The sequence below is a fragment of the Leguminivora glycinivorella genome, chromosome 21, assembly GCF_023078275.1.
Source record: "Leguminivora glycinivorella isolate SPB_JAAS2020 chromosome 21, LegGlyc_1.1, whole genome shotgun sequence".
NCBI lineage: Eukaryota > Metazoa > Arthropoda > Insecta > Lepidoptera > Tortricidae > Leguminivora > Leguminivora glycinivorella.
The window spans coordinates 11942062-11967673 of NC_062991.1; the positions used below are offsets into that span (position 1 = coordinate 11942062).

The following is a 25612-nucleotide window of genomic DNA, read 5'->3' on the forward strand; positions in this document are numbered from 1 at the left end:
AAATTCGCGTCCACATTTAAGCCTATCCATGCATTAGTCTACTGAATCAAATATTATACATAAATAATATACAACTTAAATGTGGATTCGACCTTACCCTGACTTCGAGTAAAGTACATTTTGCGTGGAGCCCACGTTTCAACCCTCTCAATTTTATCGATATCGATAACAAATGCAAGCATGTAGCGTCCAACCCTATTTGACAGATCTTTGACACATGACACTGTCATGATGACAATTCTTTGTCGTAAATTGTGGTAATGATTTTGTTAACAAACTAATAGTAACTGACTTCACTCGCTAGTATGGGAGTCCCGACTCTTAAAACGTAGTGATTAAGATTATATTCTCTTTGACGTCAAACGTCAAATGATCTGTGGTCTGTCGATGTTATTTGAATTTTCTAAATTGATCAAAAAATTAAAAAAAGCTTAAGTTCTTATTGAAATGTCGGGCAAACCCGGCAAACCAATAAGGAAGTGTGAAATTTGTGGCGTAAGACGTTGGAAAAAATCAACTTGTGACGTATTTTTGGCTAGATTTCCACTGGATCCAGACAGGTCGGTAATTGATATTATATGCGATATTTTATTTTTGAGTTGCTAATAATTACTAATTTAATCAGTTTAAAGTACTAATAATCGTGTACAATCTACGATTTAAGCTAATGTTTTAGCATCTTTAAATTATGGAGATTAGAGGTAAGGAGCGAAAGCTTTAAGTATCAGAAGTGCACCGCCCAGGGATCAATTTTCTCACCTACCAAATACCTACTATATGTGAACGACATGTGCAATATATTTTGCGAGGGTTCTGTATACCAATTCGCAGACGACACCTGTCTAGTAGCCGCCCACTCCGATATAAAAATAGCAGAAAAAATATTACAAAATAACTTTAATTTATTATGTGCCTGGGCCCACAATGTAGGACTAATAATTAATTACGACAAAACAAAATTTATGTATATCCATTCCGCTTACAAAAAATGCCAGATAAAACCTAGAATCATAGCACACAAACACCAGTGCCTACACAGTATCACAAGTATCACAACAAACACATGCGATTGCGAACCCTTACAGCAAGTCGATAAACATACATATCTTGGCCTTATAATAGATAACACATTTAACTGGGGACCACATCTAAATAATATTTGGTAAAATGAAATTTGACCAAGTAAATATTTTTTACTCAAATGAAAGCCCACCAACAGACATTCAACCATTGCCCTCGATATCACACGAAAAGGATACGCCTCCACCCATACTCCCTGAAGAGGTCAGGAAGGCAATAAATTCCCAAAAGCTGGACAAATCACCAGGTCCAGACAAAATACCCAACACAATAATTAGAGGAACAGCCGAGGAACTTAGCCAAATCCTAGCTGCGATATTTAACGAGATTTTAAGTACAGGGATGATTCCAGAGCAATGGGGAGAGTCTGACATTATCTTATTACATAAAAAGGGGGCCAAGGACGATATCAATAACTACCGGCCAATACAAAGTGTTTGCAAAGGTGCTTTTAGAACGAATAGCAGGTACATTAGATCAATGCCAACCAGTGGAGCAGGCGGGATTCAGAAAAGACTTTAGCACAATCGACCATATCCACACAGTAAAACAGGTTATCCAAAAGTACAAAGAGTTCCGGAAACCTCTGTTTCTGGCGTTCATCGACTACTCCAAAGCATTTGACAGCTTAAGCCACACTTGCATATGGGAAAGTCTGAAGCAACAGGGAGTTCACGACACATACATAGACATTATCAAGAAAATATATGCTATTAGTAAAAGTAAAATCAGACTGGAATCAACCGGCGAAAAATTCCCGATCCAACGAGGCGTCAGGCAAGGCGATCCACTATCTCCGAAGCTTTTCTCCGCAGTCCTAGAACGTCTATTCTCCAAACTTGACTGGGATCTCCGAGGTCTGAACATAAATGGCACACTCCTGAACCACCTAAGGTTCGCCGACGACATAGTTCTGTTCGAAGAAGATCCAACAAAACTTGAATGCATGCTTAGAGACCTAGCAAATAGGAGTAAGGAAGTGGGCTTAGAACTCAACTCTGCCAAGACCAAGTTAATGACTAACTCGAACAAAACTGAAATTTCAGTCAATGGGCGCTTACTGGACTTTGTCGAAAACTATGTGTATCTAGGCCAAATAATTTCCTTCAATGACCAAATGGATAAAGAAATCGACAAAAGAATATCATCAGGATGGAACAAATACTGGTCTCTCAAAGAGATCATGAAGAGCAACCTGGGAATACGGATAAAAAGTAAAACCTTCAACACATGTGTCCTGCCATGTCTAACCTACGGCTGCGAAACCTGGTCCCTCACTGTAAAACAAAGAGACAAACTTGCGAAGTGCCAGAGAGCTATGGAGAGGAGTATGTTGGGTGTAAAACTGAAGGATAAATGCCGTAACATCGACATAAGGGAAAGAACCAAAGTTAGAGACATCCTCACACACATAGACATGCAAAAATGGAGGTGGGCCGGCCACACTGTAAGATGTAAGACCGAAAAATGGAGTCAAAAAGTCCTCATGTGGCACCCCAGAGATGGTTCAAGAGCTCAACGCCCACCACTCAAACGATGGGAGGACGAAATTATAACCACTGTAGGGCCTTTCTGGACTAGACTGGCCAGGCAGAGGAAATACTGGAAAGAGCTGGAGGAGGCCTATGCCAACAGGCACACTGAACTACGCGACTTCATCTAAACAAACAATCACAAACACCACGTTCAGAAGAAAAGGCTAAATAGATAGATAGATAGATAGAAGTAAATATTTTGGGAAACAAATACTTGCCAAAAAAAGTTTTGCTAAATGTCAATTTGCGATAAGTTGTTTTGCCAAACGTTTGTTTGGGAAATGATAATTTGGGAACAATAGTTTGGGATGTGAAACTTTTGGAAACGTTTTTTGTAAACCGTTAAATAGTTAATTGGTTTAGTCTACAAATAAGTAAATATTTGTATTTTAAATAATTATGGTAGGAAACCTTACAGATCATACTCCTAATATGAATTGGCATACCGTTTATTACGCATAACGTTTAATACGCATATCATTATTTCGCATAACAGATTTCGTATAATGCTAATGCGCATAATGTAAATTGTTATAACGATGAATTGGTATAAGTATAATAAGCATAACTTTGTTTCGTAGAATGTTTAAATGGCAAACAAGAAAATTATATTTTCACCACACTAACGGGTAACGGCTTACTTTTCTGTTCGAAAACAGATAGCAAAATTGCATTTTATTCACAAGAGTGAAAAGTAATTTCATACAAATTTTAACTTGATGTCTTAAGCTAGCTGATAGAATTTTACCTATAAATGATGATTTTGAATCATAAATATTGAAGAAATCGATGGATTTAATTTAGTCCGATGTTTTATAGTCAGTATTTTGTTCGTGTTGGGGTGGTGAAAAATTTTGTGTTTCAAACTCGGTGGCAATGTTTAACGTGTCGTACGAAGGTTAATGTGCATTGAAACCCACGCAACGCTCAAGATTCCACTTTTTGAACCACTCGCTACGTTCGCGGTTCAATATTGGAATCTTCCGCTTGCTCGAGTATCAGTATTGGCACGTGCGATCTGCGAAGATTTGAACGATGAAATAATATTATTTTCCCCTCACTAGCTCGGAAACACGTGTTTTGTCCTTTAATACCAGCGGGTAAAAACGCATTTTATCCACTAGTGGGTAAAGTAATTTGACCTTGAATAAAGTCAAATTAACTGCTTTAAAATTGATAAAAGTAGGTGAATCTAGTAATAAAGATGATTTACCACCTGTGGAACTACTGGAAGCAGTGATAAACGCATTTTTTGCGTTGTAGTTTCCTCGCTATAGTGAGGGGAAAAGTTTTGTGTTACACTCGGGTGCAAATGTATTTTACTTCTCGTGTGTTAAAAAACTCGCAAGTTCAGGATTCTATTCTCGAACCACTCGCTTCGCTCGTGGTTCAACTATAGAATCCTTTCACTTGCTCGTTTTTCAATTCCACACTCGGCGTTAAAATACAACTTTGCCCCCTTGTATAACAAATAACTATTAGATACTATCCCATTTTCAATTTCTTTAGTAAGGTACAGCGGGGCAAATCTAGACTAAAAGGCAATTGTAATTAATCCATTTTTTTCCATTATTACACTATTTCCATTATTATATTATTACATGTATCCACTGAACACGCCTACTACATAACTGGTAGACACTCTATTTTCTGAAAAACACTTTTGAAAAACGAAAAAACTTAATAAGTAATGTATAAATACAATAAAGACTCCTTAACTCAAATAATCTTTTTAATTTAAGATTAGCAGATAAGTTCATTAATGCATAGTATGTTTCTTAAAAATAAACAGTTTTTTTTAAATATTTTTATTTATTTATTGGCAATGCAAACATTGTAAAACATGGAAGAAATTGACCACAGTTACATTTGCCCCCCACTCGAGATTTGCCCCGCTGTACCTTACCCCTATTTTTTTCATGTTTAATAAGTGAGACAGTATAAAATTAAACACTCAAAATCGAGCGCTCGAAATTGGAAAATCAGCCCCTGATTGATCCAATCGCTTGCTCCATACAGTTAGTAAGTATGGCAATTCATTTTAGGATAATTAAAGTTATACGAAAAAATAGTATGCAAATTTCAATTATGCAGATTCATTGTTATGCGAAATAAGAATTATGCATTTTTAATAGTATGCTTATTCAATATTATGAACAATTATGTTATGCCAAATCTGTTATGCGAATTCAAATTATGCGAATTAATGATAGGCGAAATAGAGGGCACCCGCACAGCGGATATCGTCTCGCTCGAATCTAGAGCAGAGCCCAACTGGGGAAGTACCTCCGCCTTACAGAAGACCGCAGCCAAATAGCACTAGACCCTACTCATAGTGTTGTGTTCCTGCCGGTGAGTAAGGCTGCCAGAGCTCAACGAGGGTGCGGTGTGCTGATGACGGGAGGACTTACGGAACTAACTTGTTCCGTCTATTGTCCTTTGAGTCGTCGGCAACCCGAACCCTCCTTGGAACTTGTACACTCCTTTTTGCTGTGTACTTAACACAGCAAAAGGGAGTGTACAAGTTTCTAATGGGGTGGCAACGCGCATGTGACACTGTTTGAGTTGCAGGCGTCCATAGGTTACGGTGACCGCTTTACATCAGGCGGACCGTATACTTGTTTGCCACCGACGTAGTATAAAAATAAAAAAAACGTTTTTGAAACAAACGAAACTCGTACCTACCAATTATAGAATAAGGTTCAAATTGAAAATGGGAAACTATGGTGGGATACGAGGATAATGGGTGCTAGGTACCACTCAAAAAGGCTCTCGGGGGTACTGATTCCAATATAAACCAACACAGCCAAAAAACTGTCTGATGACACCCATGACAACGTCCAAGTCAAAGTGACTTAAGTGACAGTCAGCAATGTCAGATTTCCATTTGGTCATTAATTTTGAAATCAGCACCCCTGAAAACCTATTTGACGACACCCATGACGACTTTGTGTCAAAGTGACAGTCAGCAATATCAGATTCCAAAGTGGTGTTTAATTTTGAAATCAGCACCCCCAATTTAGAATCATCGTTTACACGTAAATTATACCAGCCAGCTCAAGACATCAAGTTAAAATTTGTATGAAATTACTTTGCACTCTTGTGGATAAAATGCAATTTTGCTATCTGTTTTCGAATAGCAAAGTAAGTCTTTACCAGTTGGTGTGGTGAAAACATAATCTCCTGCTATATTTGTTAATACCTACACAACACAGCTCTGAAAAAACACGCATCTTGATTATTTAACATAGAACCGGGAAAGAACCGGGAAATTATTTCAGTACCGGTTCTCCCGGTACCGGGAGTACCGGGAAATTCCCGGTACTGAGAGAACCGGGAGCAGGCCCTATTCTTGTGGGAGGTGGGCGGGTTAGAGGGTCGTCAGTCATTTTAAAAAGCTACCTCAAGGTATTTTATACAAAACTAACTTTAATATATACAAGTTGGATTGGTTTATACAATTATTTTACAATTTTAACTCACGGGGCGAAAATTTTATAACTTTATTTTTTGAGTTCCCGCCGAGAAAAAAAACGTAGGTATGTTATTAAAACACGATTAGAGTGAGACCAACTTATCGATAAACTTTTTTTATTTCAGGTGTCAATTATGGGTAAAATTAACTGGTAATGAAGATTTGGCATATTTACCAATTGAAAGATTACACGGAAACAAATTTATATGTGAAAATCATTTTTCGAGAGATGCCTTCAACAAAAAAGGCAACAGATTAAAACGGAACGCAATACCATCTAGAAATCTCAATGCGCCGCTCTCGGACGAAATTCTGTCGTCGTTCCCTATTGTGCCCGAATATGAAAAATCAAGAAAAGGTTAGTATTTCGATTATTTGCTATAAGGATCAATTAGCTTTAAATATCAGAAGTGCACATTTAAAAGAAAAGATAGGTGGCGCTGCAATCGCAGGTACATAAGGGTTTGACAATGTCTTAGCCTTCTCGGTAACCTCTCGGGTTCAAATCCTGATGAATGCTTTTTTATTTTATTTTCTAGATATTCTTTCCGAAATTATTTTATTTTTTACCCTTGTTCCTCGTAGATAACCAAGTTTGATAACTGGTTTTGTATGAGGATAAACCATTATTTTTTGCAGTTTTCTACGAAGATATTTTTTCTTCTTTGCTTACCCGGTTATGAAATGGGTTTTTTTTTCCGCTTAGAAAACCATTATTTTTTGCAGTTTTCATATTCGGGTAAGTAAAGAAGAAAAAAATCTTCGTAGAAAACTGCGTACAATAATGGTTTTCTTTGAGGAAAAAAATCAGGAAGAAGAAAAGCTCTTTGAAGAAAAAAATCCCATTTCATAACCGGGTAAGCAAAGAAGAAAAAATATTCTCCGTAGAAAACTGCAAAAATAATGGTTTTCCACAAAGAAAAAAAAATCCCATTTCATAACCCAGTTAGCTAAGAAGAATTATTTCTCCTCATACAAAACCAGTTATCAAACTTGGTTATCTACGAGGAACAAGGGATTTTTTAATATCCAGAGATATATTGTTTTGTTATAACTTTTCGAAATTTCATTAAGTTCAGTGCGGGCAAGACCGGCATAGTTTATTTGAAATAAAGTTTGAGTGGATAAAACTCTATAATTAATGTAGTCTGGCGTAATGCGCATGGTCCTATGGGATAGCAAATATTATATTTTACAAAGCATTTATAATATTTTGGCGAAATATGGTAATTTTAAGTGATAAAAATCACATTTTTTAAGGCTCGGCGGGTTGACCGTCCCCCCGCGCCGCGGTGAGTACGGGAAGACCGTCTAGTGCTTGTTGTCCCGTAATTTCATATGAGACTAGGTTCCAAAACCATGATCATTGTTATTTTACGTAATAACAGGGCAGAATGTGCTAGATAATTAATAAAATAACGTTGAAATTTTAAACATATAAGCATTTTTCCATTTATAAGGCAAGACCGGCATATGTCCCGTAGATGGGGTTCATAACCTTTTCTTTTCAGGTCCAATTTAGTCACAATATTACAGGCTCATATAAATCCAACGATGTACTTATTTGTTTTTGAAACTTGGTTATTAAGTAAAGGTACTAGGACATTAGGTACGTGAAATAGTTTGGTAACATTTCTTAGCAATGTCCCAGACACATCCCAAACATTATCAAATATGTTTTCAGGGGTGCTGATTTCAAAATTAATGGCCAATTTGGAATCTGTTATTACTGACTGTCACTTTGACACAAAAGTCGTCATGGTTGTCGTCAAATAAGTTTTCGGAGGTGCTAATTTCAAAATTAATAAACAATCTGGAATCTGACATTGCTGACTGTCACTTCGACGCAAAAGTCATAATAGGTGTCGTCAGATAGGTTTTCGGGGGTACTGATTCCAAAATTAATGACTAATTTGAAATCTGACATTGCCGACTGTCACTTTGACACAAAAGTCGTCTGGTGTGTCGTCAAATAAGTTTGCGGGGGTGCTGATTCCTAAATTAATGATCAATTTAGAATTTGACGTAGTTGACTGTCACATTGACTTAAAAGTTGCAGCAATGTCAGATTCTAAAGTGGTGTTTAATTTTTAAATCAGCACCCCCGAAAACATATTTGATGACACCCATGACGACTTTTGTGTCAAAGTGACAGTCAGCAATGTCAATTAAGGGTCGGGTAGCCGTAAAATAGTCGGTCAAAACCGTTTTTAAGGGTACCCATACGCTCCCTGTTGGGTAATGCTGAATCCATTGTTTGCGAACCAATAGTTCGTGCAGTGAAAAAGTTGCATGGAGGAGCGGGGGGAGCAATCAAAGACTGCGAGTTTCGATATTTCAATATATTTCTTAAAATTCGATTTCTTAGTAGAATATCATTGCGGGACAATATAATTGACAAATTAAAGTGGGAGGAGGAAAGCAGGACAAAAACAATCTAAAACAACAGTTATACACAAGTTTTGGCCACGAGAAAAATATCGAAACTCGCCATCTTTGATTGCTCCCCCCGCTCCACCATGCAACTTTTTCACTGTATTAACTATTAGTTTGTATGCAATGGACTTTTTCCCCTCACTTGCTCGGAAACACGTGTTTTATCCTTTAATACCAGCGGGTAAAAACGCATTTTATCCACTAGTGGGTAAAGTAATTTGACCTTGAATAAAGTCAAATTAACTGCTTTAAAATTGATAGAAGTAGGTGAATCTAGTAATAAAGGTGATTTACCACCTGCGGAACTACTGGAAGCAGTGATAAACGCATTTTTTGCGTTGTAGTTTCCTCGCTATAGTGAGGGGAAAAGTTTTGTGTTACACTCGGGTGCAAATGTATTTTACTTCTCGTGTGTTAAAAAACTCGCAAGTTCAGGATTCTATTCTCGAACCACGAGCTAAGCTCGTGGTTCAACTATAGAATCCTTTCACTTGCTCGTTTTTCAATTCCACACTCGGCGTTAAAATACAACTTTGCCCCCTTCCTTGTATAACAAATAACTATTGTTAGATATATAAAATAATAATTATTAAAATATATTCATAACTATCTCAAGCAAAGGTTTAAAGTTAACTCGAAAATGGGGCATTTTAGTAAACTTTAAAAAAAATCTTAAAGAAAGTGTAAGAAATTTTATAGTATGCTATATATTCGTAAACTACTTAGTAAGCTCTTTCATTTGATACCCCACATGGCATGGTTTGATGAAAAAATATTTTTTCTTTGTATGTCATCTTTAATTGCCGGGGAGCGGGACTACAAAACTGGTTGGCAACATCTGTTTATAGAATGTCCGGGATCTATACATTATATATCAGAAGTCAGAATGAGGTGCGCTATTTTTGCAAACGAACATCCCCCTGGAGCCTGCTCTACATGGTCTCGTGGGCAAGGTTTTGTGTATGCTTTCGTACCATCTTCCTTTTCCTTGTTCTTGATCTTTGTTCCACATTTGTTCCCATAACATTTGAATAGATATATTTATACAAGATAAGTAATCAGATATAGGAACATACATACTTGCTGATTATAAAAATAATGACCAACTTTTGAAATATTTGTCGCCGCATTTTGCACAATCTACATAACAAAAATAATAAAAAACGGGTAGAACTTATGATAATTCTACCAACTTAAATATGATGATGAATAATGCAGTGTAGGCTTACTTCTGTTCACCTCTTATCATTCTTCACAAAACCATGTCACATATATTTTATTTTTACTTAATACTTTCGAATGATTTAGTAACACCATACGAATCATTACCAAAACTGTATTTCGAAGTTAAAATCAAAAACGGTACAACTACCATAAATTAAAACACAATATATATATTGATATCGTTTACATTACACTCGACTTATTTCCAATAAAGCCTAAAAAAGGTTGGCAACTCCTTGTTTATCATATGCCGGTCTTGCCTTTCTCTTTCTCTTTCTGAGTAGGCACAATTTCTAAGTTACATATTTCAGAACATAAAACTAGAAATTGAGCGCGTTTTGAGTAGATTAATAGTACTAGTCAAAAAGAACGGTTATTAAATGACTACGTTACATATACAATATACAAATATTCCGACTGCTTCTATTTTATTTTAATTTTTTGCGGAACCATGTTGAACTCGGTGTTCGAGTTCGAAACACAAATCAAGATTATTGTTAACTAGTGTTCGTCCTAGGCATATGTATTGAAGACCAATGGCTTGAGGATAAAAAACTGGTATACCTTCGGAGGTGTGAGAGGCGTAGATATATAAACACAAAAGTTATAGTCAATAGACAGTCTTTCCGGGTAGACGGTCTTTTCCACACTGACCTTAGCAAAACTTACAACATTACCTAAGATGGGGAAAACAATGTAAAAGGGCTTAAGTTGATATTTGTATAAATAAAACAATAACTTAACACACTTAAAATACACAAAAAGAAAATCAAAATATAAAAAACCGGCCAAGAGCGTGTCGAACCACGCTCAGTGTAGGGTTCCGTAGTTTTCCGTATTTTTCACAAAAACTACTGAACCTATCAAGTTCAAAGCAATTTTCCTAGAAAGTCTTTATAAAGTTCTACTTTTGTGATTTTTTTCATATTTTTTAAACATATGGTTCAAAAGTTAGAGGGGGGGGACGCGCTTTTTTTTCCTTTAGGAGCGATTATTTCCGAAAATATTAATATTATCAAAAAACGATCTTAGTAAACCCTTATTCATTTTTAAATACCTATCCAACAATATATCACACGTTGGGGTTGGAATGAAAAAAAATATCAGCCCCGCTTATGTAGGGGGGGGTACCCTAATAATATTTTTTTTTTCCATTTTTTATTTTTGCACTTTGTTGGCGTGATTGATATACATATTGGTACCAAATTTCAGCTTTATAGTGCTAACGGTTACTGAGATTATCCGCGGACGGACGGACGGACGGACGGACAGACAGACATGGCGAAACTATAAGGGTTCCTAGTTGACTACGGAACCCTAAAAAATCGCTGTCAGGATCGAACCTGAGAACATCTGCATACGAAGCCAGTGCACTACCACGGTTCTAAGTATGCCTTAACTTGCTCAGTCCGACGAAATCAGCCTCGAGAAAAGAACGTCTAATCTAATAATCATGTCACGTCGCTGAGCATTGAGCTAGACATGCGCTCCTAGCGGAGAGATTCATAACTGCAATTACAAGGCTCAACCGGTCATTTTTGCGACTGTTCTACTTCGACAGTTTTTCCTCCTTACCTCTATTCTCCATGAATCACAGCTGTTCACAACCAAGGACTTTTACAGGGGACAGCGCGCAGCGGAATCACATTTTTTGCTCGACTAAATTGAACCTTCTCACTGAGATAGAAAGGTGATCGTATCAGACTAGTGAAAACGGTCCACATGAGAGGCTGTTTGGGCTGGGATGGGATAGTTTGGACTGGTGTCCCTCTCGCACGTGTAGTGATGTGCCGTGGAAATATTCCCGGAAATGGGAATATTCCCACTGGAAATATTCCCGGGCATATTCCCTCCTTCCCGGGAATATTCCCCTGGCAAGGGAATATTGAAAAATAAATCCGCAATGTATAATTTCGTTTTCAAGTTTAAATTACATGACTTCGAACAGGTTCGATTTCCGGTTATGTATGAGAGAATAAAAAAAAAGTTTGAATGTCATTATTATTAAATTTAAAATCAATGTCACATGGCAGCTAAAACAGATGTCTCTCATTACGCACGTGTGGCCAGTGTTAACTGTTAATGAGGTTACCATAGTAGTAGTATTTCTATCTGTATATTACCTGACTTTATAACTTCTTATATTATTTTAGTGTTATATTCAAACTAAGGTTTCGATATATTTTAAAGAATTGGCAAATAATTACATGTAATTATTTTGATGCCAATAAATCAAAGATTTATATAATTAAAAAATACCTTCAACTGGGTTTTAGTAGATTTAGTAGTAACTTTGGGTCCCCCCACATCTAGCGTCTCGCGAACGTCGTCGCCTCTCCAACGCCCGCGCGGCGTCGACGCCGCGCTCCCGCAGCGCCGACGCGACGTTGCAGCGCCTCTCGAACGTCGACGTCGCAGTGGCGTCCGCGCGGCGTCGACGCCGCGCCAACGCCGCGCCCGCGCAGCGCCTCCGCGATGCCAGCGGCTACCAACGTCCAGCTAGGGCTTCTAATACCGGGAGTATCTCGGGATTTTTGGGGTAGATTTCAAAACCGATATTTAATTTTGTAATCTGAATCGCGGTATTTTTAGTAACTAACAAATTATGGCAAATAAACGTAAACTACTAATCAAAACCTTCAATTTCTGCATCATGACGGTCGCTAGACGCGTAAATATTGCTTTTTGCTCTCGTTTCTTCGACACATTCTCTGTTTAGTGTTTTTACAATATTTCTATGAAATGACAGTTTTTCCGATGATTACCTAGATAAAGATACGTGTCAAGAGCATTCATTGAGGAGGGCCTGCCGTGAACCTTTTGACACATTTGTCGCACTTGGAAATCGTAAGTGTGACAGGGAAGCAATACGTCAAACGTAGTTGATACAACACAGGCCACAGACCCTCTGTAAACAAGTTGATGCACCTACATTATAGAAATAACTTTTCAAAAAATTGGTTAAGGCATACGAACTAACGTATAAGCTACTTTTGGTTTATTGCCATTGCCACTGACGTCGAGGAGGCGCGGCGCTAACGCGGCGTCGACACCGCGCGGACGTCACTGCGACGTCGACGTTCGAGAGGCGCCGCAACGTCGCATCGACGCTGCGGAAGCGCGGCGTCGACGCCGCGCGGGCGTTGGAGAGGCGACGACGTTCGCGAGACGCTAGATGTGGGGGGACCCTTTGAAAATTGACTGGTATCCCCAATTTATGACAGTGATGACGTCACTGAATAATGTTGACATTGTCAGTAAGTGCGAGAGGGACACCAGCCCAAACAATGCCCTCTCATGTGGACACACTTTTTGACCTAACTACTCATTCTGGCTTAAGTATAATTCTGTGTTCACAACCTGACAATTGTCATGTCATGTTTTAGCAGTTTTAGGCTCCAATACAGACTTCTTCGTCTTCTTCAGACTGTCACTCACTTCATTTTATTACTGTTTATCCCCGATATTAGTAGTTAGTTTTAAACTTTTAATTTTATAAGTACCTAATTAATCGACGAAGGTGATTTCATCCTGTGAATGTAATTAATTTCTCATAATAATGCCCCGTGCTTGTATTCTAGGATGTAGCTCGGAAGGTAAATAAGTATGTAATTTATTTGGTGGCCTGTAAAATGTAAAAGAAAAAAACTATAAATACAGTAGACTGGCATGTTACACTTAAACTACGTCAAAAAAAAAGAGTTACTCATATGCGTTGTGAAACGTGTGAATAATATCATCTAGGATCGCAGAATGTGGCGAAATTAGGAACTTGACGAATAACGAATGAGACAGCCCAGTTGCCATAACAGCCTCATGAGCAGACGTATATTATGTAGTTACCTACTATTCCTTATTTATTCCTTAAATTAACAGCCTAGCTAAACATGTCAATCTGCTCAGCTCTGCTTGTGTTTGAGTGCCTTATGGGAATTTCTATTTATCATTTTACCCAATAACAAGTAATTAAATTAGCCCATTTAGTTAACGTTCATTAAGTAAGTGACTAAAGTTAAAACATGGCCGAAAAAGAGTAATTAAAAAAAATGGCAACATCATAGTGTCATCCCTTTGAAACCGAACTTTGTGAGAAAATAAAACCTACTACTATTCTACTATTGTGACCAGGCTGTAAGGTCGACATCACCACATCATCGCTGAATGCGCGCCGCCGCACTTCTTTGTAACTTCAAACTTGGCAAATTTCGCGGAGTAAGCTGCCCCTGGTTAAGGGCATCGATCTAAACTATCCAAATTAACAGACTTAAAAATCAATTTAGGAGCCAACCTGATTGATTTTTTTTATACTTCCTCGGTGGCAGACACCACCACCACCTGATAGACAGCGGTCACCATAACCTATGAACACTTGCAACTCAAAGAGTGTCACATGCGTGTTGCCAACCCATTAGCAGCATTGATTGCATTGATTGAGCATTGATTTTTAAATACTGCTGTAGATATATTTTTAAAGTTATAATCCATCTCTTTTGTTTTAGAAACATCACTGCATAACTTTCCGAACCCAAATAAATTCCTAGAGCGGTTCAAAGCTTGGGTCTCTATAGTTGGGGGTGAGCTCAACACTTCAGCAGACTATGAACATTATAAGAAAAAAAAAGTTTGTGATCGCCATTTTATTGATGAACATAGAACTCGCAGTAAACGACTAAGCGCAAATGCAATTCCGACTATTCTTGTACCTGGTAAGCATTTAAAACAGTATTTAAATAATGAAAAGCGGTCAAATGGGTTGGCCACTGCAGATGGTCAAGTAAATTTTTCATGGCATGATGAACCGATAAACTTTCGCTTCTATATTTTTCAAATATACCGCCTTTTTAGGGTTCCGTAGTCAACTAGGAACCCTTATACTTAAGTGCGTCCCCCCCCCCCCCCCCCTCTAACTTTTGAATCATATGTTTAAAAAATATGAAAAAAAATAAAAAGTAGAACTTTATAAAGACTTTCTTATAAAATTGTTTTGAACTTGATAGGTTCAGTAGTTTTTGAGAAAAATACGGAAAACTACGGAACCCTACACTGAGCGTGGCCCGACACGCTCTTGGCCGGTTTTTTTTCCTTTAGGAGCGATTATTTCCGAAAATATTAATATTATCAAAAAACGATCTTAGTAAACCCTTATTCATTTTTAAATACCTATCCAACAATATATCACACGTTGGGGTTGGAATGAAAAAAATATGAGCCCCCCACTTTACATGTAGGGGGTACCCTAATAAATCATTTTTTTCCATTTTTAGGGTTCCGTACCATAAAGGTACAACAGGAACCCTTATGGTGCGACTCTGTCTGTCCGTCTGTCACATCACATTCCTAAATATCTCGAGAACTACTAGTGCTATCAACTTGAAATTTGGAATAGTTGTGAACATTGTGAACCTCTACAAATAGAAGGTAAATTTTTTTTAAATTTATTAATTTTAATTGTAGAAAATGGCCAAAATGAAAGGGGGCAAACTGTAAATTTCAAGTTACTAGGTCAAGTAGGGTATCGTTAGAAAGAGCTCAAATTGAACGTAAATAAACTATTTTTTATAATTTTTTTGTTGTGGAAAAAAAAATTTTTTGAAGGAAAATGTAAAAAAAAAAATACCGTTCCCCCCTTATCTTCAAAGTTTACCATAGAAAAATTATGAAAATTTTAGGAAACATTGGTTTTATGCTAAATATTACAGGAAAAATATAATCGTGTTTGTATCTTGGAAACTTTTTTTTTAATTTACAAAAAACTTTTCAGATTTTTACTTTTAATTTACCCACCTTTGCGGATGTATATAGTACTTCAAATTAATACGAGATGTTACGTAAATCATCTTCTATCCAATAAAGTAAAAATTGTTTAAATCGGTTAACATTATCACTACATAGTATAAAACAAAGTCACTTTTTCTGTCCCTATGTCCCTATGTATGCTTAAATCTTTAAAACTACGCAACGGATTTTGATGCGGTTTTTTTTGATAGATAGAGTGATTGTAGAGGAAGGTTTACATGTAGGTATAGTACCCGTGCGAAGCCGGGGCGGGTCGCTATAAAGAATAATCCCTGAAAAACCAACATACTATGGTCGCGCAAATTAATTAGCGAATTCACCGAGAGATGGCGCTATACACAATAATACTCATTAGTACCTATACTTTTGTCTTCTAGTCAAGTTGTTAAGAGTTATGTGAAAACATGAGATTATTTTAACTGGAGAGTTTGAAAGTTTGTACGGAACCCTCGGTTGGCGAGTCCGACTCGCACTTGACCGGTTTTTATTTTTGCACTTTGTTGGCGTGATTGATATACATATTGGTACCAAATTTCAGCTTTCTAGTGCTTACAGTTACTGAGATTATCCGCGGACGGACGGACGGACAGACAGACATCGATACCTCCTAAGTATACTGAGCTAACTGCAAAATCACAATTTTACAGGAGAGGCATTCAAAGGTATAATGTGTTGTAACTAAAGTATGCGTAAAGATATCTTTATCAAACTTATAAGTATTTTATATGAATATATCCTAGTCTTATCTGCATTCATAGAATATAGCTATAAATAATAGTTTTTGAGATAACTGTAGATACTCCAGTTTACGTGTAATCGGCTTGCTGTCATTCTTGGTATACTGGATCAAGTACCACTTGCTCCAATATACGTCGTGGCATAATAATAGAGGATAATCAATATATTTGTAAAATAAAATACTTTTTTTACATAAAATATATGACAAGGTACTTTGTTTGATATATATACTTGTATAGTAGGTAATATACTTGTATGTATAGTAGGTAAGTACTCGTTTTCCGTTGATGTGTTATATCTATAACGATTTATCTGTAATGTGAAACAGTAACTTGTGGGTATTATGTTATTTTTATTATATTTATATATATGGGTGTGTATATACAGATATGTATATTGAATCTGTTTCTATAATATGTTTTTTTTTAATAAATGTTAAAACACGAAATTATATAGAATCAAAATCATTTTTTATTATGTAAGAAAATCAACACATTAATCACATACTTCATACATCATTCGTATGGTTGCATTTATGTTTTATAACAAAAAAATATACTTAATCAGATACTACCTACATATTGTTTTCTTAAGAACTGGATTTCTTATTTTAGTCAGTCAGCGGTAGGTAGCTACTAAAAAATACAACGCAATTCACTTTTGGACTGTATACATATAAATCAACAAAAAAATATATCGTTACTTCGAAACTAAACAACAGTTTTGCCTACATTTAATAAAGATATATTTTCTTATAAATAAGAATATAGGAACTGTTTCAATGGTTTAATTTAGGAATCTCAAAAGAGATCACGTTTTTTCTATAATATAGGTACCTTAGTATACTTGGGTACCTATAGGGTAGACCGAGGCTATTCGGATGACCGGGCAAATCGGATCAAGGTCCGAAATCTCTTAGTATATTGCAAATTTTTTAAAAGTAATCGATCGAAGACAAAGAGGGATAGTGTGGCTCAACTGAAGTGCGATTAATTTGAAGAGATTTTCAAAACACTAAGAGATTTTGGACCTTGATCCGATATACCCGGTGATCCGATTAGCCTCGGTCTACCCTATTGAAAGGATTGAAAACATAAATCTTTGTTAATTGTTTTAAACAATATATCTAACTTAAAGGTACTATAACTTAAAGGTACGCACCCTAAGAATTTAATCAGTCTTATTTGAGTATTATAAAACAATAATTATGGCACTCGATAGTAGGTAAATTACCAATCACTTTCGTTTTCCCACATGTTTGTTTTTAATCTATGTAGGTAATTAAACTGTTGTAAAAATCATGATATTGAGTTGGAATAATACCACGTTGACATAAAATTTATTACTGGCGACTTTTCTTTTTGAACATATCGTTTTTGCGACTAAATTTCTGCCTCTCGTCCTCTTCATTTTGCACTGATACTATTTATTCACATGCAAACTAATGGTGTTATGGTATAAATAAGCTTAATTTATCAAATATTTAGCAACGAAAACCTATGCAGCGGTAATCATCGGGCAGACATACTGTTGCAACGTGCACTCGTATCGACAAGAAGCATGCATAATTGCATACTGAGCTAACTACCAGTTACACCACTCCTGCGCCGCACTTGCGCGATACTTGTACCGCGTACAATGGACCAAGTGACTTAGCTCAGTATACAATGTTCTCACTTAAAAAATGGTGTTAGTTACAATCATATACGCTGTTTTATTTTCAAAACTAACAGGAATTTCAGCTCAAAATTTTTATGGAAGATAGATTTAAGTATTTTAAACGAAAATATGAAAAAAACCGATTTTCGTAAAAATGTTGGTTGGCTCAGTATACTTAGGAGGTATCGACATGGCGAAACTATATGGGTTCCTAGTTGACTATGACTACGGAACCCTAAAAACGAAGCCGGCTTAAAAAGGCTGTTCCTCTCCCTGATGAAAGTTTTGTGTTACACTCGGGTGCAATAAGGGTGCAATAGTTATCCATACTAATATTATAAATGGGAAAGTGTGTGTTTCTGTTTGTTTGTCCGTCCTTTACAGTCACAGACCAATACAACAAGACGGCCCTTACAGGGCGACTCGCGGTCACCAAGCATACGACAAATCGGGTGTATAAAAGTTTGAACGCGTGCGACACCGATCAGTAGCGCCCAAGTATACGACCCGCTAACAGTGTTCGTGTCCGCTCGGGAAAAATCTTAAATAATTAAATTTGGTTGCAAACAATGGTTTCTTGCAGCATAAAGTGTTGTGGCAAGTTTTCTAACACTTCCACATATAAAAAAGATGGACTAACATTCCATAGTTAAGTCAAATTAATTATTTTGTTGAATATTGTTTATTATCCGCGGAGTTCATTTATACTGGTCAATATGGTTGTACTGAGCGGCGCCGAGGCGTGTCCATCCCTTTTTGCCTAGTTAACAATGCGATATGCTATCCCTTTCACGTACACGACTAGGGATGGGGCCATGTTAGTTTATGTCTGTTGCGGGAACTTCGTACTACCGTTCATACCATGTGCTACCAACTTATGAAATTTAATTTATTGCTCCTGTTACAGGAAACACCCTATAAAAGAAAGCAGATTTGTAAATGTGAATAATTATCTAGAATCTGTAGAGTCTGTAGTGTTATTTAGTTGATTGATTAGTTTAGAATATTTAGTTGGTAATTTAACTTAGTAAACGTAAGTAAAAATGCACAGTTTAGTTATTAGTTACTAGAATGTTTTTTATTGAGGTGCTATCACAATCATCATCCTCCTTGCGTTATCCCGGCATCGGCATTCGCCACGGCTCATGGGAGCCTGGGGTCCGCTTTGGAAACTAATCCCAAGATTTGGCGTAGGCACTAGTTTTACGAAAGCGACTTCCATCTGACCTTCCAACCCGAAGGGTAACTAGGCCTTATTGGAATTGAGGTCAACATCATAATCAGATATGAAATTTAATCTAATATGGCCACGTTTCTGGTCCATCAGCAGATCAGCTCCATGATACCATAATATTGCATCGTCACATGATTTACACAATTATGTGTGCAAAATTTCAGTTCAATCGGTTAAAAATATCTGCTTTAAAAGTCGCATGATTTAACCCGAATATATTAACATTGCAAGTTAAATAAAAGCTTGCAAAAACGCCTAACTTGCGCATTTCTTACCATCATTTGTAGAAATAATACTTTATAACTAAAGAAATATAAATAAGTTAGAAAAACTGCTATAATATTATAATTTGTTGCAAAACAAATTCACCACAGTACTGGTACCGGTACCATTGTCTATAATATAATAGACATGTCCCATTCCCATCCCTACGGCTAATCCTAAAGGCGCGCCATTATTTGAAACGACCAATGCCAGCACCGTGCGCTCCCGCCTCACCCCGCAAGGATTGGTGATTTGCGTCTCGAACAATATCGCTTGCATTAGGCTTCTATTGGGGTGTTCTGTGTTTACAGTAAAACGGAGCGACGAATTGTCGTGATTTTTTAAGTGGAGATAGTTGAAGGGATGAAAAGTGACATAGGCTACTTTTTGTCTCTTTCTAACGCGAGCGAAGCCACGGGCAAAAGCTAGTTTGTTATACAAGGGGGCACAGTTGTATTTTAACGCCGAGTGTGGAATTGAAAAACGATCAAGTGAAAGGATTCTATAGTTGAACCACGAGCGAAGTGAGTTTTTTAACACACGAGAAGTAAAATACATTGGTGCGCGTTGGAGAGTCTGCCGTTAAGTGAAAGTTTGAAAGATAAGCAAATGCTTTTTTTTAACCGACTTCAAAAAAGGAGGAGGTTCTCAATTCGACTGTTTTTTTTTTTTTTCATTTATCGTGCTTTATCTACGCAGCGTCGCTTTAGAGAGCGCGCACACGGGCAACTGTTGTCGCGACCATGGCCTAGTATGAAAGTGCGCACACGAGTCGACGCCTTTTCATACAAATACGAAAGTCGCCGAGCAACTGTTGCCCCCGTGGGCGCGCACCCTTAGTCGGCCGGTGCTGCTCTCTATAGTTCATGTACCAATGTTTAAGCTGGGAACATACTACGCGGACGTCCGTCGTAAATCGACTGCGACCGCGACCGATCAGTGTGCACGGAACAAAACATCCAGCCAGCCAGATTTCGATCGGACGTCCATGCGCTCAAGGCCACGTCCACGTCCGTCGACCGATAGTTTGCACGGTTAAGTGTATATTCATTGTCTAGATCCCCGTCCGCGGTCGATTTACGTCGGACGTCCGCGTAGTATGTTCCTAGCTTTATTAAGTGTATATTCATCGTCCAGATCCCCGTCCGCGGTTGATCGACGACGGACGTCCGCTAAGGATGTTCCTAGCTTCAAAGGCGGTAACGCATTATTAATGTCTACGCATGTCTATGTCTATGTCTAAAACGCGACGCGACGTATTAACACGTTGCAGTTTTTTAGAGCATGGCGTCGCGTCGGATTTTTAGTGTAATTTAAGTCATATCATAGGAAATACTATGATTCTGCTCAACATATATCATATATGGCATCTGCAGGCGTTGCGATTTAATTGTCTTTTTCCGGTTTTCGCCTTAATAGTCTATGGTTTTTCGCGAAGCGCTGGTAGCCTAGCGGTAAGTGCGTGCGACTTTCGTTCTGGAGGTCGCGGGTTCGAACCCCGGCTCGCACCAATGAGTTTTTCACTTATGTGCGAAATGTCATTTGATATTTGCCAGTCGCTTTTCGGTGAAGGAAAACATCGTGAGGAAACCGGACTAATTCCAATAAGGTCTAGTTACCCTTCGGGTTGGAAGGTCAGATGGCAGTCGCTTTCGTAAAAACTAGTGCCTACGCCAAATCTTGGGATTAGTTGTCAAAGCGGACCCCAGGCTCTCATGAGCCGTGGCAAATGCCGGGATAACGCAAGTAGGATGATGAGTCTATGGTTCTTCCATAATGCATTAAGCTAGGAACATACTACGCGGACGTCCGTCGTCGATCGACCGTTGACGGGGATCTGGACAATGAATATACACTTAACCGTGCAAACTATCGGTCGACGGACGTGGACGTGACATTGAGCGCATGGACGTCCGATCGAAATCTAGCTCGCTGGATGTTTTGGTGACCGTGCACACTGATCGGTCGCGGTCGATTTACGACGGACATCCGCGTAGTATGTTCCTAGCTTTATGATTATCTGTCACTGTCATTACTGTCAGCCTCAGAGCCCCCGGACGCATTGATGGATCAGTACGCAATAAAGTGTTTGTGAATGTGTAAAAATTATCTAACATTTATTTAGATGTCCCTGAAATTTACCTACTCTTCATTAAACTAGTGATACGATAAATTTAATTTTTTGTAAAATGCCTGGCGAGGAACAGCCTATGGAGGGACCTAATCAACAGAATGACATGATATCACGGTCCTCAGCATTGAGGGAACCACTGCAGAAGAAGTCTAATACAAAATGTGAAATATGTGGATGTCGAACAAATCGCGTAAATAACGAAAAAAGGAAGTTCATGGCAAAGTTTCCTTTGGACGAAGGGCGGTGAGTATTGTTTTAGATACTTAAAAAACATTGATTGCAGACCAGTTTTAGCTTTATTAGGTGAAACAGGCTTCAAAAACATGTATAAATAAGATATTTCAACCCATTCTCTTTGTGAATGAGGGATGTAGATATTACCTTTACTGTTATTTTAATACAACAGAATAATTGTAAGGGATGTATGGTCAGTCAATCTGAATAGTCCGCTCCATTCAGGGCCGGATTAAGGGTAGAACGAGTGGAGCGGCCGCTTTAGGCGCCAAATGGTAAAGGGGCGCCAAAATCGTAAAAAGAGACGCAATTTTGTATACGTCAAAGGAGCTTAAGCGTGGCGATGAGAAAAGTTCAAAGCACTTGGAAACCGAAGGGCATAGGATACAGTGACAACACACCGAAATTACTGCTTAAGGAAAAAAATTGAAAAAACTTTTACCTAGAGCGCCGACACTCAAACTTGCTCTACTCTGATCGAGCGCATGGGCCGGCACTGGCTCCATGACCCTGTCTTATTGAGACCTTTTTCTATTTGCCTTAAAATTACATTGACATTTACTTTGTAAAGGTTCTATAGTGGCCTAGCTTGCTACACCCTCTGCCGGCGTTTTATACATGGATAAGATATCCATCACTCTCACACTGACATACTTGCCAAAGCATGACGGATACTTAATCCACATAGATAAGTTACAAAATTGGAGGCATAATATGCCTGCAGGATTTTTTCACACTTACACACACACACACACACACACACACACACACACACACACACACATGACATGTTTAATTTCTTATATTGTATGTGAATGCAAAATAAATAAGTCTGTATGGTTACAGATGTAAAGCGTGGGTCAAAGCTGTTGGAAAAGAAGACCTTATACATCTTCCCATTGAAAAGCTACACTCATTGAAACATGTATGCTCAAAGCACTTTAATGATAGAGCTTTTAACAAAAAACGAAGCCGGCTTAAAAAGTTTGCTGTACCTACAATTAACTTAAAGGCTGCTCCACTTCCTGATGAAATGCTTCGTAATTTTCCACTTCGTGTTGCTAAAGACATTCCCTTTGTCAAGAAATATGTACCTATGACACGCGAAACGTCACCATCCCAAGTAAATGCCAATGGACCCAAGCAATCTGGTAATTATTTCACCTATCAATTAATCAGTTTTAATACAAAATCCAAACCAAGACCAAACAACCACCTGTCCAAGCAAGGGTTGACTTGGAGTATTCCCGGATCAAGGGGGAGAGGTCGCCTGCGGACGACCTGGAGGCGCACGGTGGAAAAGCTGGCTCAGTGGGCCTCGGCTGGGCGCGCCTGGAGGAGGCCGCGTCGGACCAGGAACAGTGGAAATCCTTCCTGAGAGCCCTATGCCCCTGATGAGGGACAACAGGATAAAATCAAAACAGTGGAAATCCTTCCTGAGAGTCCTATGCCCCTGATGAGGGACAACAAGATAAAATCATCATCATCAATACAAAAGCATGGGCGCGGCCCATTGGCACCAAGTCAGGGTCTGATGATGGGATCTTGGTCTTGGAGAAATCAAGGGAATTGAGGGGACAAGAAATCTGAATGCAAAAGGTTTATTGTTTTTTAGTTTCTCCGTGTTTTGTAATGCGCTTATTTTTGAAGGCGGTTTCATTTTTTAGGGTTCCGTAGTCAACTAGGAACCCTTATAGTTTCGCCATGTCTGTCTGTCCGTCCGTCCGCGGATAATCTCTGTAACCGTTAGCACTAGAAAGCTGAAATTTGGTACCAATATGTATATCAATCACGCCAACAAAGCGCAAAAATAAAAAATGGAAAAAAATGTTTTATTAGGGTACCCCCCCTACATGTAAAGTGGGGGCTGATATTTTTTTCATTCTAACCCCAACGTGTGATATATTGTTGGATAGGTATTTAAAAATGAATAAGGGTTTAATAAGATCGTTTTTTGATAATATTAATATTTTCGGAAATTATCGCTCCTAAAGGAAAAAAAAGTGCGTCCTCCCCCCTCTAACTTTTGAACCATATGTTTAAAAAATATAAAAAAAATCACAAAAGTAGAACGTTATAAAGACGGCCAAGAGCGTGTCGGGCCACGCTCAGTGTAGGGTTCCGTAGTTTTCCGTATTTTTCTCAAAAACTACTGAACCTATCAAGTTCAAAACAATTTTCCTAGAAAGTCTTTATAAAGTTCTACTTTTGTGATTTTTTTCATATTTTTTAAATATATGGTTCAAAAGTTAGAGGGGGGACGCACTTTTTTTCCTTTAGGAGCGATTATTTCCGAAAATATTAATATTATCAAGAAACGATCTAAGTAAACCCTTATTCATTTTTAAATACCTATCCAACGATGTATCACACGTTGGGGTTGGAATGAAAAAAAAAATCAGCCCCCACTTTACATGTAGGGGGGGTACCCTAATAAAACATTTTTTTCCATTTTTTATTTTTGCACTTTGTTGGCGTGATTAATATACATATTGCTACCAAATTTCAGCTTTCTAGTGCTTACGGTTACTGAGATTATCCGCGGATGGACGGACGGACAGACAGACATGGCGAAACTATAAGGGTTCCTAGTTGACTACGGAACCCTAAAAAAGGAGCTGGCCATAAGCACGATGGGAAGACGACATGGTAAAAGTAGCACAAGCCAACTGGCTGGAGGAACTTCATCAAATGGAGTCAGCTGCAGGGCTCGGATACCGGTTAAATTTCGTTTTCGCTCGAAAAATCGCTATTTATAAACCACAGACCAACCCCTATAGACATCCATTACAAGACGACTCGCGGTCGCCAGCCTTCCTAGTATTTGCACTGATATAAGCGCGGGCGCTCGCCGTGCCCGATCAGTATCGACCAAGTAACAGACCCGAAAGCAGCGCGTGTTTTTCGCACAAAAAAATTGGAAAAGGGTATTTTGATGCCTTAAAGATGTCCACCTGTAGTGTGAAATGGTGTGGAAAGGTAACAAGAAGCTCAAATTTAAAAACAGACGGCATTACATTCCACAAATAAGTCATATTTATAATTTACTAGCTTTTACCCGCGGCTTCGCCCGCGTAATAAAAGTATTCTTATTGAAACGTTTACAAAAAATAAGATTTTCATTTGGATCCGTAGGTTTCTTTGTAGGTACATCTGTCCGCGATTATTTCGATTAAGGTAAAGCGGGGCAATTCTCGACTGGGGGGCCATTGTAACTGATCTATTTGCTGTACGGTCAGCCAAGAACCTTACACTGCTTTTTGGCTGACTGTACCTTACACATATTACTATTTTTTTAAAAGAAATTCTTGCAATGATTGTAGAATTGTTACACAGCGACCACAGCGTAGGTAGTAGGTACGAATATGTATGTATTTTACCTATACAAATATTTATACTGGGGAAACTTCATACAACCCACATAGCCAGTATCTCGACGCTATGGTCGGTAGGGTAAAAAGTACTTCCTTGCATTATCGCTTACAATTTTTTTCCATTTTGCTTATACTTATTGCAAACGTAAACATATAAAAGGCAAGCAAACAACGATCTTCTTGGATGCAGGATACTCGCCGATGCCTACGTACTAATTAGGGATGTTACGGAGCTTCGGCTTCGGTTCCGATATACCGAAACTTTCGGTTGATTTCACACCTTCGGCTTCGGCTTCGGTTCCGATTGATTTCAAGCGAAAGTCATACCGAAACCGAAACTTAATGGCCGCAGTAGGTACGCGGCGCGTGCCTGGCTATGAAAACAGGTTTGGACTTGTATGTATGTATTACATACCTGTGCTATAACAT

At 38.2% G+C, this 25612-nt stretch overlaps 1 protein-coding gene across 5 annotated transcripts in view; it reads left to right on the plus strand.

Annotated features, from left to right (window-relative positions):
* The first annotated feature begins 322 nt into the window (after positions 1-322).
* Positions 323-25612, plus strand: part of LOC125237351 — a 70864-nt gene continuing 45574 nt past the window's right edge. The window contains exons 1-3 of one of the 5 annotated variants that reach the window (XM_048144347.1): positions 323-560; positions 6216-6448; positions 14250-14456. In XM_048144347.1, the coding sequence (XP_048000304.1) occupies positions 448-560; positions 6216-6448; positions 14250-14456 (553 nt within the window). In that variant the 5' untranslated portion in view covers positions 323-447. Of the gene's footprint in view, positions 561-6215; positions 6449-13180; positions 13347-14249; positions 14457-21476; positions 21819-22655; positions 22961-25612 lie in introns of those variants that run through there. The other 4 variants (XM_048144346.1, XM_048144351.1, XM_048144352.1 and 1 more) reach the window with 4 other exon arrangements.